The sequence below is a fragment of the Bidens hawaiensis genome, unplaced genomic scaffold, assembly GCF_021521415.1.
Source record: "Bidens hawaiensis isolate Kalapana, Puna unplaced genomic scaffold, B.hawaiensis_p1.1 tig00034295_1, whole genome shotgun sequence".
In the NCBI taxonomy this organism is placed as follows: domain Eukaryota; kingdom Viridiplantae; phylum Streptophyta; class Magnoliopsida; order Asterales; family Asteraceae; genus Bidens; species Bidens hawaiensis.
Window position 1 is genome coordinate 75,916 of NW_027495935.1, and position 14,727 is coordinate 90,642.

At 35.3% G+C, this 14,727-nt stretch overlaps 1 protein-coding gene across 1 annotated transcript; it reads left to right on the forward strand.

Moving 5' to 3' along the window:
• Positions 1–7,959, forward strand: LOC143586077 (receptor like protein kinase S.2-like). Its single transcript, XM_077067702.1, has 4 exons — positions 1–930; positions 1,028–1,120; positions 6,500–7,480; positions 7,897–7,959. The coding sequence occupies exons 1-4, from the start codon at positions 1–3 to the stop codon at positions 7,957–7,959; spliced, it is 2,067 nt and encodes a 688-aa protein (XP_076923817.1).
• Positions 7,960–14,727: the final 6,768 nt, after the last annotated feature.

Genomic DNA, 14,727 nt, shown 5'->3' on the forward strand with positions numbered 1-14,727 from the left:
ATGATATCAACAATGACGAAGTTCACTCCCTTACAAATCACACTGAAAGAAGTAGTAGAGGGCACCAACAACTTTCATGTAGATAACATCATCGGACACGTTAAATTTGGTACCACATATAAAGGACGACTCTTGAGGTCCAGAAAGGAGATTAAGATTGCTACACGAAGGTTTGATTGTAAGCATGGGGAAGTAGATCTCAAGTTCTTGAGGGAAATTTCAGTGCTTTATGATCTGAAACATACAAATCTAGTCTCTATTGTTGGATTTTGTGACGAGCAAGAAAAGAAGATTATTGTAACCATGTATGAGGCAAACAAAAGTCTCACGCAGTATCTAAACAGCCTGAACCTCACGTGGACGCAAAGATTGAGAATATGTGTAGGTATTGCTTGTGCGTTGAGTTACCTTCATTATGACAAGGTACGTGATTATGCTATTATACATTGTAACATCAATAGCGATACAATTTTATTAGACGAGAACTGGGAAGCCAAGTTATCAAGTTTTGAAGTTTCCATTAAACAATCAAAAAACAATAAGGACCGTGCGCGTCATTGTGAACATATTGGCACAATGGGGTGTATGGACCCAACAATTGAAAAGACGGGAGATGTTTCACACAAGTCGGATATCTATTCATTCGGTATCATTTTATTTGAAATGTTGTGCGGGAGGAAAGCATTTATTCAGGATGAGGATAACAGCTTTCTAGCTCCACTAGCCAAGTATCATTATGAAAAAGAAACACTTCAGGAAATAATCCATCCATGTTTACAATGGAATCAGATGTCCGCGCAATCGCTTCTCAAATACTCAAACATGGCATATTTTTGCTTAAAAGAGGATCGAGCAGACCGCCCAGATATGGACTTTATTGTTCGTGAATCTGAGAAAGCACTAGAAATTCAGCTACGACGTGAAAATATTGTAAGTCCCTTCTTAATTTTGTTATCGTTTTTTTTCTTCTTCATTCTTGCATTGAATTATTTTTCAAGTTTTTTTTCTCTATTATACTTAAATGTAGGTTAATATCGGCAAGGTAAAAGAACCAAATAAAATGGATACACTTCAAACATTTGGGATGGGTAATGAAACTGACATTAGGATATGGAATTGGGTATAAAATTAGTTTTAGTTTTGTGAGTTTGGACTGACATTAGGTATGGATTACCCGTCCAACCATCCAAACTCGTTTCCCGCATCAAAATCATACATTATATAATATGCAATTTTAAGAGAGAGTAAATACATATTATAGTTGTTACAAACTTGCATTTATTAAAAATCATTAAATGATTAGAAGTGTAGTTAACTGTTTGATACTTTAAGTCGATTTTGAATGTGATTTAAGATTGGATTTTAGATATGGGCATCTCAACGGAAAAATTGTAACCACATAAAACCATATGACGTATGCTTGACACTTGCGGGTAATATGTACTTGGTGTGTATTACCAATTCCTACCTATCACCATCCATAAGTCAAAAAAATGGAGTTGTTGGGTTGCTCACCTCGACGACGACGACGACGATGACGATGATAATTTAAACTTCAAACATCGGTCACTTTTTAAGTTCAAGACTCTTAACCTTTACTTGCAACCTATTTACACCATGCTATTTTTAATCTCTTTAGTTTTAATAGTTTAATAACTAAACTAAAATTAGATTAAATTACAATGTGTCTTAAGATTAAATTTTAGTTTGGTATTTGGATATTACATGCTCAATGTAAGCCACTGAATCTACCAGAAAAGCATAATTAGAGTATGGGTGTTCAAGTTCGGATATTGAAATGGATAAGGCCGTCTTTAAAGGAGGGATGGGTGGTTGACGGTTCCCGCCCCGATCACCATGTAGGCAGGCTCGATATTTTTTTTTTTAAATTTATATAAATTTTTTGAAAAAAAATATGTGCTTTTAATATTTAAACTCAATTACTTACTCCTTTAAGCCTATTTTTGTAAAGAAAAAAAATTTGTACAACCTAAATTATAACTAAGTAAGCAAATTTAAAAATTTAGTTATTATATAAAAAAAAAACCTTTTACTTAATACCTATAAATTTTTTCGACTTCAGCCGAAAAAATTTAACAATTCTCAAAGACGGCCTGGAAATAGATATCCAAATTCTTGAAAAGAAGTCCAAACTTGGCAGCATCAAAGATACATAAACTCAATAGAAGCAAAAACCTTAAAAAATCGAATACTAAAATCTCATTCCTCTTTGCATACATCAACACCACATAATCGATCTGGGATGCAGGTTGAATGAACCAAAAAGAAAAAAAAAGAAAAGAAAAATACATATCAAAACACATATATGCACAGTAGAAGAAGTGCTTATAACAGTTACAGTTTTGAAATCTCCGTAGAGGAAAGGTAGATCTGTGTAGGCCATGACGATAGGTCAACGGTACGATGATAGGTCAACGGTCGGCAACATGCCAACGGTGCAAACCCTCTGGCAATGGTCACGAAACCTTCATGGAAGACCCACAGTCCATGGCCCAGTTCAGTTTGGTTCGGTTTCAATTTTTTGGTTTAGTTTCGATTTTCGCCGAAAAAAATCATTACTAACGGTTAGGCACAATTTTAATTAAAAACCGTCAAAACCGGGCTGTGAACATCCCTACGTAACATGTTACTTATTTTTAGTTTAAAAAAACTATAGCAATAACATTATCAAATTAAAGAATATAAAATGTTCGTTTTTATATATAGTGCAATTAAGTAAAAAAATATATTAACTATGAATATATTAAGGTTGTTTAAAATCATGGGGAGAATTTGGTTTAAAAATAATATATGGCTAAAGTTACGAGTGTTTATGTGTAACTATGCAACCAATTAATAAAATTTAATTGAAGTTGAAAATTCACATTTGTAACTATTTTTGAAGCAAAGAGTCTTAACCGTACATGAGCACACCAAAAAACCGCATTACCCCTGCAATCTCAAAATTTTATGAGTTTTTGATTGTACCTATTGCATTAATTATTATAATACTTACATTTTAAGATGTCTTCTTATATATATATATATATATATATATATATAGGGTAAGTATAGAATGATAACCCATTTGAGTTGTGAAAACCCATGAAAACCCTGTGTAACATCGTTTTTTTTGCACACGTAATATATGTTGTAACATTTAATACAAAACATCGAAACATAAAAAAAAATTGTTTTGCTATTTTTTTAATAATTTTTTTATATGTTTTTAGAAGAGAGAAAAAGTTATATTTATATTTACATTTTTTATTAATTTTAATTGTGAACCACATGATTCAAACTTTAATTAAAAACATGTAGTTGAAAATGAGTTTCTAGAGTTTTCACAACTCAAGTGGGTTTTTATTTTAACATAACCCTCTCTCTATATATATATATGTGTGAATTTTTGTGTTCTTAAATAACCGACGATGCTGATCAACTCAGAGCATCACATCTCATTCTCTATATGTATTTATATACTTTAACCACAAGAATAAAAAACATTGTTTTATTTAAAATGTATTTATTTTTTAGAAACACCGCTCACCTAATTCTCTGTTTCTATCTTTGCCATATTCATGTAAGTTTATTTTATTATTTTTCTCATTATCATACACTCACAATAGTGTATACAAATTTGATGTGTGAATTTTTGATTCTCTAGACCATATCTCTATTTTAGAGAACGAGATGTGTGTGTAAATAATAAATTATGTGTTTGTGTTAGAATTTTCTATAACTTGTTTTTTGAGACGCATATGCGAATGCTCTAATTTATTTGCACAAGATATTGTAGTTTCTGCAAAAGAAACCTCACATTCTTAAGGAACATTCACATATGAAGCATTGTTTTCTAAAGAACACGAAGATTTTTGAACAAACCCTGCATATCTGGATTGGGTTTTTGAAGAAATTGTTGGGTTAATCTTGACGGGTCAAGTTCGGGTTCAAAAGGCGGGTTAATTCGGGTCATGTATATGGGTCAGCAGAAGATTTGGTCCAGACGTGACCAAGTTTTCAGGAAGTAAAAAATATGATTTGAAGGGTTCTAATTGACCGAGAATTTGGAAGTAAACGCGGGCTTTGTGGAAGACTTAGTAATTTGTTTTAGCTTATTTTTAGGAGTAATAGTTTACTGCACGTTTGCATTTGTTTATTATATAAAGTAGTCTAGGTTAACCCTTTTTTAGCAGAATACAACAAGCTTTCTGAATATTTATTCTCTTCATCTTCACATACCAGTATACTACGTGAGTTTGAGTGTGTTGTGTGTGTGTAAACCTTGGGCCTGAACCGACATTTGGTATCAAAGCAAGGTGAAGAAAAGAGGGCCGTATTGAGAGTCGTTTAGAAACCTCGAGAAAGCAATTTGGGCTGCAGTCGTCGGAAATTATGAAGAAAATAGGGTTTTGATTAACCATATGGAAGAACGAGGAAGAAGGGTATAGCCCTTCTTAGCAGGGTTTTACGTTGATGGGGTTGTGATCTTATGATCACAGTTTGAAGAAAGTTGTACCGGTAGAGATGAGAAAGAAGATGATCTGTGTGATTAAGAAAGAATTTTGGGTGACCGTACAAAGATTCTATGTGAATCAACTGAGAAGATGAGATCAAGAGAAGATCTGTTCTACGTGAACAAGTTCTGTGTGAACAATAGGAGGAGTCAAATCTGTGTAATTCATGGTAAGAGAATAAGGAAAAGAATTAACAAACGATCAGGTGATCGTAGAATGATTCTAAGTGAGTCATGTACAGACGGACACAGAAAAGAGTTTTGTGTGAACCGAACATGGTTCTGAGTGAGCCGAAGAGAAAAGAAAGTAAGAGACCGGAGATTCCATGTAAATTGTGAAAGAAAGACCGATCGATCTGTGTGATTGAGTAAAGACCAGCTGTTACATATAGCTGCAACGAGACCGAAGAAAGAGACCGGCACGTCGGAGAAGAACCGACGTGTAGAGAGACCGCTGCTGGAAGTGAACTCCGGTGGGAGAAAAGAAGACCGTGGCTGGAATTATTTTCTGGCATAAGACCGAAAGACTGACAAGTCGCAAAAGAAGGCGACAACTAGACCGTGAAGACCGATAAAGCTGCAAAGGACCGGCGGCTTATAGAAAGTGTAGACCGAAGACCGGAAGTGGTGACCGGAGACCGAATGATCACCTAAGAAAGAAAGAAGACCGAAGGAGGTAGACGACCGATGGTTTGCCTGAGAAAGAGAGACCAGGTATCGAGTACGGGGTACTTTGTTTGCAAATCAGAGAATGTTTCAAGGATGAGTGGAGATGACCATGATATATGGTGCGTATGCATGATATCATGTGTATGAAGAATGGAATTTTGGTTATCTAAAGCAACTTAGCAAGATAAAGCTGAAGAGACCACAAGTAAGTAAACTCATTCGAGTTAGCAAGAGACCGGACCCGTATGATTCGTTTAGCAAGAGAAAGAGCTGAGTCATGTGTAACTCCTAGCAAGTAGCGAAACCGAAGTCAAGATTAAGGGGGTAAATGTTGGGTTAATCTTGACGGGTCAAGTTCGGGTTCAAAAGGCGGGTTAATTTGGGTCATGGATACGGGTCAGCAGAAGATTTGGTTTAGACGTGACCAAGTTTTCAGGAAGTAAAAAATATGATTTAAAGGGTTCTAATTGACCGAGAATTTGGAAGTGAACGTGGGCTTTGTGGAAGACTTAGTAATTTGTTTTAGCTTATTTTTTGGAGTAATAGTTTACTGCACGTTTGCATTTGTTTATTATATAAAGTAGTCTAGGTTAACCCTTTTTTAGCAGAATACTGAATATTTATTCTCTTCATCTTCACATAGTAGTATACTACGTGAGTTTGAGTGTGTTGTGTGTGTGTAAACCTTGGGTCTGAACCGACAGAAACGTCCAATTCTTTAAATATATAGTAAAATCAAAGATGATTTTTAAAGACGACTAAATTCTTGAGAATCTAAGAAAATCAAACATGCGAAGAGCAACCATTTCTTGGAAAACACCAAACCCTTGCAATTCAAACATTATTCGTGGGGCAACAGAAGCGTCGACGTTGGTGGTTTGCGCATTGACACTAGTTGCGGGGAGACATTGGTGGTCCTAGCAAATTTATCATTATAGAGGAGGGTGGTATTCCCTGTAAATCATTTAATTCAATGAACTATACTTTTGTGTTCGGGCCTTATTTAAATAACGGCTACCAACACATATGAATTAAAATTAGTAACGTTCTATTTACTATGGTAACGAGTGACCAGAAGGTCTGCTACGGTGGAAATAGTTGTTACCGCATCGCTGGACAATCATTTGGAAGGAGCAGAGGAGGGTTTCAGTATCCATTCGCCTTATTTTATACCGACTAACTGTCCATAGCTTAATTTGAATGTCTGTCTATAGTTTTTCTAAACGTGTCAACAGAGTATTAAGCACATAATTTCTTCTTAATTTCTATTTTAGTTTGAAACTCTCTCTTTTTCCCTTTGTCACATATTTGCAGGAAAATAAGTTTGAACACTTGAAGATTCCTCTCAGTGATATTAAATTAGCAACAAATAATTTTTCATATACATATAAAATTGGATCTTGGAATGAGTATATTTTCTACAGAGCAGAACTTGACAATTTTGATAAAGAAAATCATACATATGTAAAAGAGAAGAACACCGTTGTTATAAAACGATACCCTTCTGGATATGAGGAATGCGAAAATATGTTTTATACAGAAATTGAAATGCTTAGCGGTGTTAAGCATCCCAACATAGTCACTTTATTTGGATTTTGTGTTGATGTTTCTGAGATGATCATTGTCACTGAGAACTTTTCAAACGGACACCTCGATGGTTATTTTAAAAATGTCAATGATGCGCGCATTTTGACTTGGGGAAAGCGGTTGAAAATTTGCATTGATGTTGCACATGCATTGAAGTACCTTCACTTTGAGACGGAAGATCAAAAAGTGATAATACACCGTGATATATATAGCAGAAGCATTGTGGTGGGTGAGAACTGGGGGGCAAAGATTGTTGATTTTGGAGGCTCTGTATTCCTACCTCCAAATCAACAAGATGAAGCTCTCTATCTAGACTGGAGAGGCAGACCATCCTACTCTGATCCAGAATATAAGAAGACTAATAAATTAAAAAGAGAATCAGATGTTTATAGCTTTGGAGTCGTTTTGCTTGAAATTCTGAGTGGGAAGGTGGCCTATGAAGCAATTTTCCGGAAGGAGGGTGCGGGTGCCGAAGGGTTGGCTTCAATGGCAAGAGGAAAATTTCTCGCGGGAACACTAGAGGACATGATGGATCCTATATTAAAGGAAGAAACAAGTGAAAATAACTTTGTTGTAAATGGAGGACCCAACAAGGACTCTTTGCACACATTTATGAAAATTGCATTTCAGTGTGTGGCAGAAACTCAAGATCAACGTCCTAATATAAAAGTGGTGGTGAAGGAACTTGAGAAAGCATTATTCTTTCAAGTAAGTTATGCTCTAAAATATTAACATTTTTTTACACATGCAAAGTGTTTTTTTATTAGACTAACTTAATAAAGCACAACCTGATTTTCATAGTTAGTTTTTAAGTATTTTTTTAATCAAAATGATCTATTTTTGGTTGACGAACATTATGGGATTTAAAGAAAGACATCTAGGTTCAATTTAAAACTTTTGGAAAACATGGTACAATGTATGTTTAATGACAATGGACACTTATCATGCATATCAAAATCATACCATTCATTATATGAAAGTTATCATCACTTAATCGTCATTTTGGAGTTTTTTTAGCCAATTTGATCACCATTTTGAACATCGACCAAGCCACCTCATCACTATGTTCCCCCAATTTCTAGTGTTTAGTTACTAAAATGTGTTTTTAATATTTTGTTGATAAGGTTGATGGAAATGCAAGCAATAAGCAAGGGATTTACAGTTTGGAAGAAAAAAGCGCAAAATAGAATGAAACCCTTCGCTAAAGCTAAAACTGCTGAAGCAATGAAGTTGACTGTTGGTGGTGTTCTTGTTGTCATGGTTGTTATCATTTTCTTTGTGGTCATTGTTGTTACCGTTGAGGCGCCGACTCCTTTGTCTTTTTCATTGCTGTTTTCTCTCGGGGATGAGCTCTCCCCGGGTGGTCAAGCGTTTATGTATGTATGTATGTATGTATGTATGTATGCATGCACGCACGCACGCACGCACGCATGCACGCATGCACGCATGTATGTATGTACGTATGTATGCATGCATGCATGTATGTATGTATGCATGTAAGCATGCACGCATGTATGTATATATGTATGAGTGTTCGTCATGTAAATCTTTCGGATAATGAAATTATACTATTACATCTATCCATTTGTGTTTCGATTACAAGTGTTCATCCTATGTTGATAGACCGAATGTGTTTATCATCTATATATACCCTGTAAGTTATTGAAATTAAAGAGAGTTCTTCATTATCAAGTTCTATCTCGTTACTCTGTCCAAATTTACTCTCAACACACACATTACACACACTATGTCACACCTCAACTTAAGGCGGAAATGCCGGGGCATGAGCTGTTTGTTTACAGCTCGAAGATACTATCATAATTAAAAATGTGACAATATCTATTAAGTTAATTATTTCAAGTGACAGTGTACAAATATCCATAACACAAATAAATAACTTAAAACAAAAAATCCAATCAAGAGAAATATAATCTTCATTAAATTCCCTATGGTCTTTACTAGATGTCCTTTTCACCTCAACTTCAATTCAAAGGCAACCTGCATATGCATAGAAAATAGAGTTTGTCAACAACACATGTTGAGTGAGCTTATCACTAGTTTTTGCAATGCTATGATGATGATAATAATAATAATAACAACAACAACAACAATAATATAAGAAACAAGTAAAACATAATAAATTGCGGTAAATAAATCAAACCATGAAAAAGTAAGGTGTCAATTAACCATTGCCAAGCGAATCGGACGTTGGTAAATCAACCATGAGCAAGTAATAAGACCGTTGCCAAGCGAATCGGACGTGGGTCAATAGTATGATCATAGTATTAAGAGAATATGTTGGACCTCTCCGAATGCGACAAAGTAAACGAATAAACAGGTAACAAGTATATTTGATAGTTCACACACAATTATAGGTTTGCTATTTTGTGATATATTGATAATACGAAATACGATAGTACACATATGTCCCCAAAACTTTTTGAAAACTTAATAAAATAGGAGAATGATAAAACTCACCTTAAATTGAAGGCAAGTGAATAATAATGATGATAAATGAGTCAAGTATTAATTAGATCTTCTTCTAATGCATCGAAGGAGATAGAGCAACTGAACCTGAAACTTTGAGGTAAGAAAATATGAGTAAAAACGAACTCGTTGCCGCTGAATCATTCCAAATGGATGTTTAGAACTCCGGTTATGTTAAACTAAAGCTTTAAGCGAGTCGGTATTGACCAGAATCCGAACAGCAAGTCGGAAGTTGGGTTTTGACTAGTAGCCTTAAAAGTTTGTTACTAAAATAAAAGTATTTTGGACCGAACGTTGGTACCGACCAGAAGTATGAGAAAACGAATAGTCAAACTTGTTGACTGTTTTGCTCTTTAACAGGTTTTGAACGTATTGACAAGTCAACACCCTTCAACCAAGGAAATTGATTGAAAGTTATTGACTAGGGAATATGTATGAACGATTTTAAAATTTACAATTTACCCGAAAAGTGAAAGGATCAATCAAAAAGAAGAGTCAAAGGTCGATGTATAAGCAAAGTCAACCTTCAACGCTTGTATCTTCAAACAATAAAGCAAAAACGAGGAAGATGATGAAGGTCACAAGATGGTGATGGCTGGGGAATGATATATTACGGTTTAGGAAAGTTTGTGGCAGGTATAATATGCTTTGTTTATATAGGAAACACAAAAACGAACTATATTTAGTTAGTTTACTTGTTTAAGAAACATAATATGTTTTTAATGATTAAATCAATATTAAAATCAGTAAAATTCGTTATTAGACAAGGGGTAATGAATATGAACATGTACTTAGGCTATATGAGTTTTCTTGGGGCTTGAAACACTCGATTTGGTCCAAAAACAAGCGATTTAATTACCAAAATCGAACTAGGAAAGCTTAACATGCAAACGATCTGTGCAGACCTCCCCATAGCGTCGCGTGGCCACTAGGAGAGGCTGTCTTTGTGAGGCGCTTCGGGGGTAGGGAGGAGGTGTTTTGGTTTTTGGCAAGTTTAGTCCTTGTAGTTTCATAAATTGTTAATTATTGAATATTTTGGAGTTAAATCATGGTTTGAACTACTTTAAGAACATGAGGGATATAAAATGAAAATATAAATCTTAAATACTCATAATTGTTTAATTTTATTAACAATAAGGATCCAAAAAATGTTCCTGAATCAGGTTATATGTAAGCGAATACGGTTTGAAAAATCCGATATGTTAAAGTCTCCCTTACTTTCGGGAATTTTGTCCCGAAATTAAGGAAAACTAGAACATAATTGTTTTGAAAATAATTGAACTTTTAAGGTGTAATGCCCGTAAATTTCGTTAGTCGGCTCAATCGTTGATAAATGTTTGTTTAAAATCCGGGGTTTCGTTTTTTTAAATTAGAGTCTTGTAATACGTTTTAAAAGTGCGTTTATCCATACTTTTGCTCAGAACATCACCTCTTATTCGTTGAAGGCTAGTTTAGCATGTAACACCCGCTAATTTTCGTGTACCGGCATGCACGTTGTAGAGTTTGTATATTTATTGGGATTGATCCGGCATTCCTCGGGGACATTCCAGTCATTCTCATAAGTCTAACCAATTAACCTTTCATCCAAGTTATTAAAATTTGCTAAGTGGAGGGACTAGGATGTAAATATGATTACAACAAATTAAAAAAAAAAACCCTAACTCTCCTTGTGCAGTCCGATCGGCAGCTTCAAGGAGGAGGTTCTCCTCGGTTTTTGTGCATTACGACCATCCTCCAGCCTCCAAAGTTCAATTCCAAGGTCGGTTACATCTTAATATAACTCTTTTCACCATTAAACCCTTTATTGAACACTTTAGGGTTGAGTTTTGATTATAACAATTTCTGACAGATTCGTACTCGTTTATTGCTCGGTCTGTAACTCGATGAACATTATTGTTTTTGATCGATTCTTGTTTCTATGATGTTCTACTTTGAGTCTAGTTTTCAGAAAGGTATAATATGTAATTTATGGACGAGATTTGAATGGTTTTATTGAATTTATAAGATCGAGTGTCAAAACTGATGCGGGATGACGGATTCTGGTTTGTCTTCCCGACATCATAACCCTTTTTCGACAAGTCTAAATTGGTTGGTTCCACTTCTGGAAGTTAATATTTTGAGTTAGGAACCAAACCCAATTGGAATCGTTTAATTTGGCTGGGTAATGGTTTTTATAAAAATAAAATCATTTTGTTGCGCACTGAAATAGCTGCACATACCTTTCTGTGTTGGAGGAATTTTTATGATTTTTTTGTCCACTAGAAAAATATAATAAAAATATTTTTTGTAAACCCAAGACATTTATTAAAGTCTGGTAAAAATTTAATAATTTATTTCAAAGGTTATCCTATGTAATTAAATGCATCTTCGCATGGTAAAATCTGCCCGTTTTACTTGTTATTGATCGATAAGTTCGTTTTAGGCTTAACCAGTGGATGTTCAATTGTGTTCTTGTCGGGGCTATTTGAAGTGAGTTTTTGCACCACAATCTTCCTAGGTATGTCCCATATAACATACTTTAAAATCACGTCTTTTGGTATTCGTTTGATTGGTCAACTAGTTGTTGTTCGAAAGATAGTTTTCGGTTAGCTAGAATGGTAGATAGGTGCGTTAACGCGAGGGATGAAGTAAGGGATGACCAATTCAGTTCGGATAGCTTCGGTTTATTATACGGGCTGTTGGAAAATGATTTTTATAAGTATTGGGGCTGAATTGGTTGTCGGTTACTCAAACGGGTCGGTACAACGCGCATTTGCGTTTATTGAATAGTTAGTGCGTTGTACTTGCGAGTTACCGACCCATCCAACTCGTGTAGTGTTGTGTGGACTTGTTGTCTGTGATTTTATTAAATCTGGTCCACACGGGGCTGAGTTGGTTGTTAAGAGCATAAACAACTCATAAACGCGCATATTCGTTCAACTAGCAACTTCCGGGGTTATTTTGGGAATCCTTTATCACCGGGTTTAGATAAGGGAGGTTTTGGTAAATACAAGACCCCGGGGGCTGTTGTAATTGAACTTGGTAAGTTCGAGGCTTTAGGTAACTCGAACCATGTTAGAACGTCTCGTAGGATAAACGAGTCATCTTGATGTCAATAGTATTGATTGTATGTAAACCGACAGGAGTTTGAGTTGTGGGGCTACGTAGGGATCCTCTAGCCTTTTGGTGAAATCATACCTAGTGTCAGGTGAGTTCATGTTGCCCTTTTTACTCTTTTTACGTTTTGGGCTAGCATATACATCGAAATACAAATTTTATACGATTTTACTCGTTACAACGATTTGAATGGTATTACATAGCCTTACTCGTGATTGTGCATTTTGAAAGCTATATTTGAATTATTTTGCTATGCTTTAGGATATTTTAGACTCTTTTATGGTCTTATATCCTTTAAGGTTACATACATCGTTAATGGTCTAGACTCGAGGATGTTAATAGGCTTGGTAGAAATTGAATACGAGTAGACCTATTTACTTAGTTCACTTTTGGGATGATATAAATATATATATGTGTATATATATATATATATGTATGTATGTATGTATGTATGTATGGAGGTATGTATGTATGTATGAGTATGTGTTACCTTATAGCCTACGGTTGTGTGATGACATTTAGTTCCTCGTGACTAAGAATGATGTGAGTAGGCTTATTGATGTGTGTATGCATGGTGATCACGGCCGGGTCAAATATATTACTCGAGTTTTCAAATCCCGTAGTGGAGAGGCCCGTGTGGCGTGATCATCATTTTGGCGGGTCAAATATATTACTCGGGTTTTAAAATCCCGTGGTGAAGAGGCCCGTTGTATGTTGAGCCGTGATCGGGTCAAATATATTACTCGGGTTGTACCCGTGGTGAAGAGGCCCGTATCACGTGCTTGGATGTGTAAGCTGTGACCGGGTCAAATATATTACTCGGGTTGTACCCGTGGTGGAGAGGCCCGTATCACGTGCTTGGATGTGTAAGCTGTGACCGAGTCAAATATATTACTCGGGTTTGTCCCGTGGTGGAGAGGCTCGTGTCACATGCTTAGGTCTTACCGCGTCCGGGTCAAATATATTACTCGAGTCTTGACTCGTGGTGGAGAGGCCCGTGTACGTGTGTTCGACGATGAATGTATTATTTGGTGAATTATATTAATTATTTTATTATTATCCTCTCTATTGTTTAGAAACTATAACTTTGAAATAAAGTACGAAATATTGTTTATGAAAACTTGAACTCACTCAGCTCTGGCTGACTTTGTGTATATCTTAGTTTGACTTTCAGGTTAAGGATTGGAGGTTATCGCTTGGACGTGCTGGTGACTACTCGGAAGATTGAAGGCATTTTTGGTCAAGAATTTCAAATAAAACGAATATTTTATCTGCATTCGATTTTGGAAACTTGTACCCTTGTTTGGGACTTTTAATACTTAAACTTTTTCTGCTGTTATTTACTCTGAACTGGTTTTAAATACAAAGAATTGTTTGGTTTTAAATTTTTGTGAAATTGTGGATGTGATTACCAACTGTAGGATTCCCGGGATTCGGGGTCTTACATAAGGAAAACATTTTTAAATTAAATTTTTAAAATTTATCTTAACATAAAACTTCTAATAATCGAAGTAATGCTCCAAATGACAATCCGATAAGGGCAATTATATATAGGATGTACCAGCGGCGTATCCACCATTTCCTTATCATCTTATCATTTGTACCGTTACTTAAACTACTTTAGGTTCTAGACTATGACACACAATTGTACGTATGATGATTTCCATGCGAGGACTTTGATAATTACTTGTCGACCCATAATTGCTTAGATCGTCAGATGGTCCGCATAATCCGTTCCATCATGTGTTTTATAAAACATTGAAAACTAAAATTTTGAGAACAAACATTTTGATAATTTTATATATAAATCCAAAAGTTAATCATGGGATGAAACCATTTGTAAAAACCTCTTTTGCTTATAAAAGTAGAATTTTGAAGATTGAAAGGAAACAATTTCTTGAATCAGACATTGTTATGAATCATGATAATCGAGGATAAGGAGATAAGATAGAGGTACAAGATTTTAATAAATTAACCCTGATGAAAGAAACTTTATTCATGAGAGGAAACGCTCAAAATAGTCCAAATTGAAATCATCCAATATCACAAATAACTAAAGAGTCGATACAACGCAGAAACAGAAAAGATAAGATATTTTAAGATAGAAATAACGAAGGCAACAAAAGTCTTCAAGGTCTTCAAGAAGCTTCAGTTATGGTTGACTTGATTCACTTGACTTGGAGCACTTGAGGTAGTTGGATCCATAAGAACTTGAGAAATTGAGATAGATGGATTTGGAATTGTTTGAGTATGTTGAGCTTGAATGGATGGCACTAATGGGGTTTGAGTGGTATAAGCTTGGTAGACTTGATCTTGCGGGTACAGGATTTGAGCTAAGTAGAGAGTATCTTGGTTGAGAGGAAGAGCTTGGA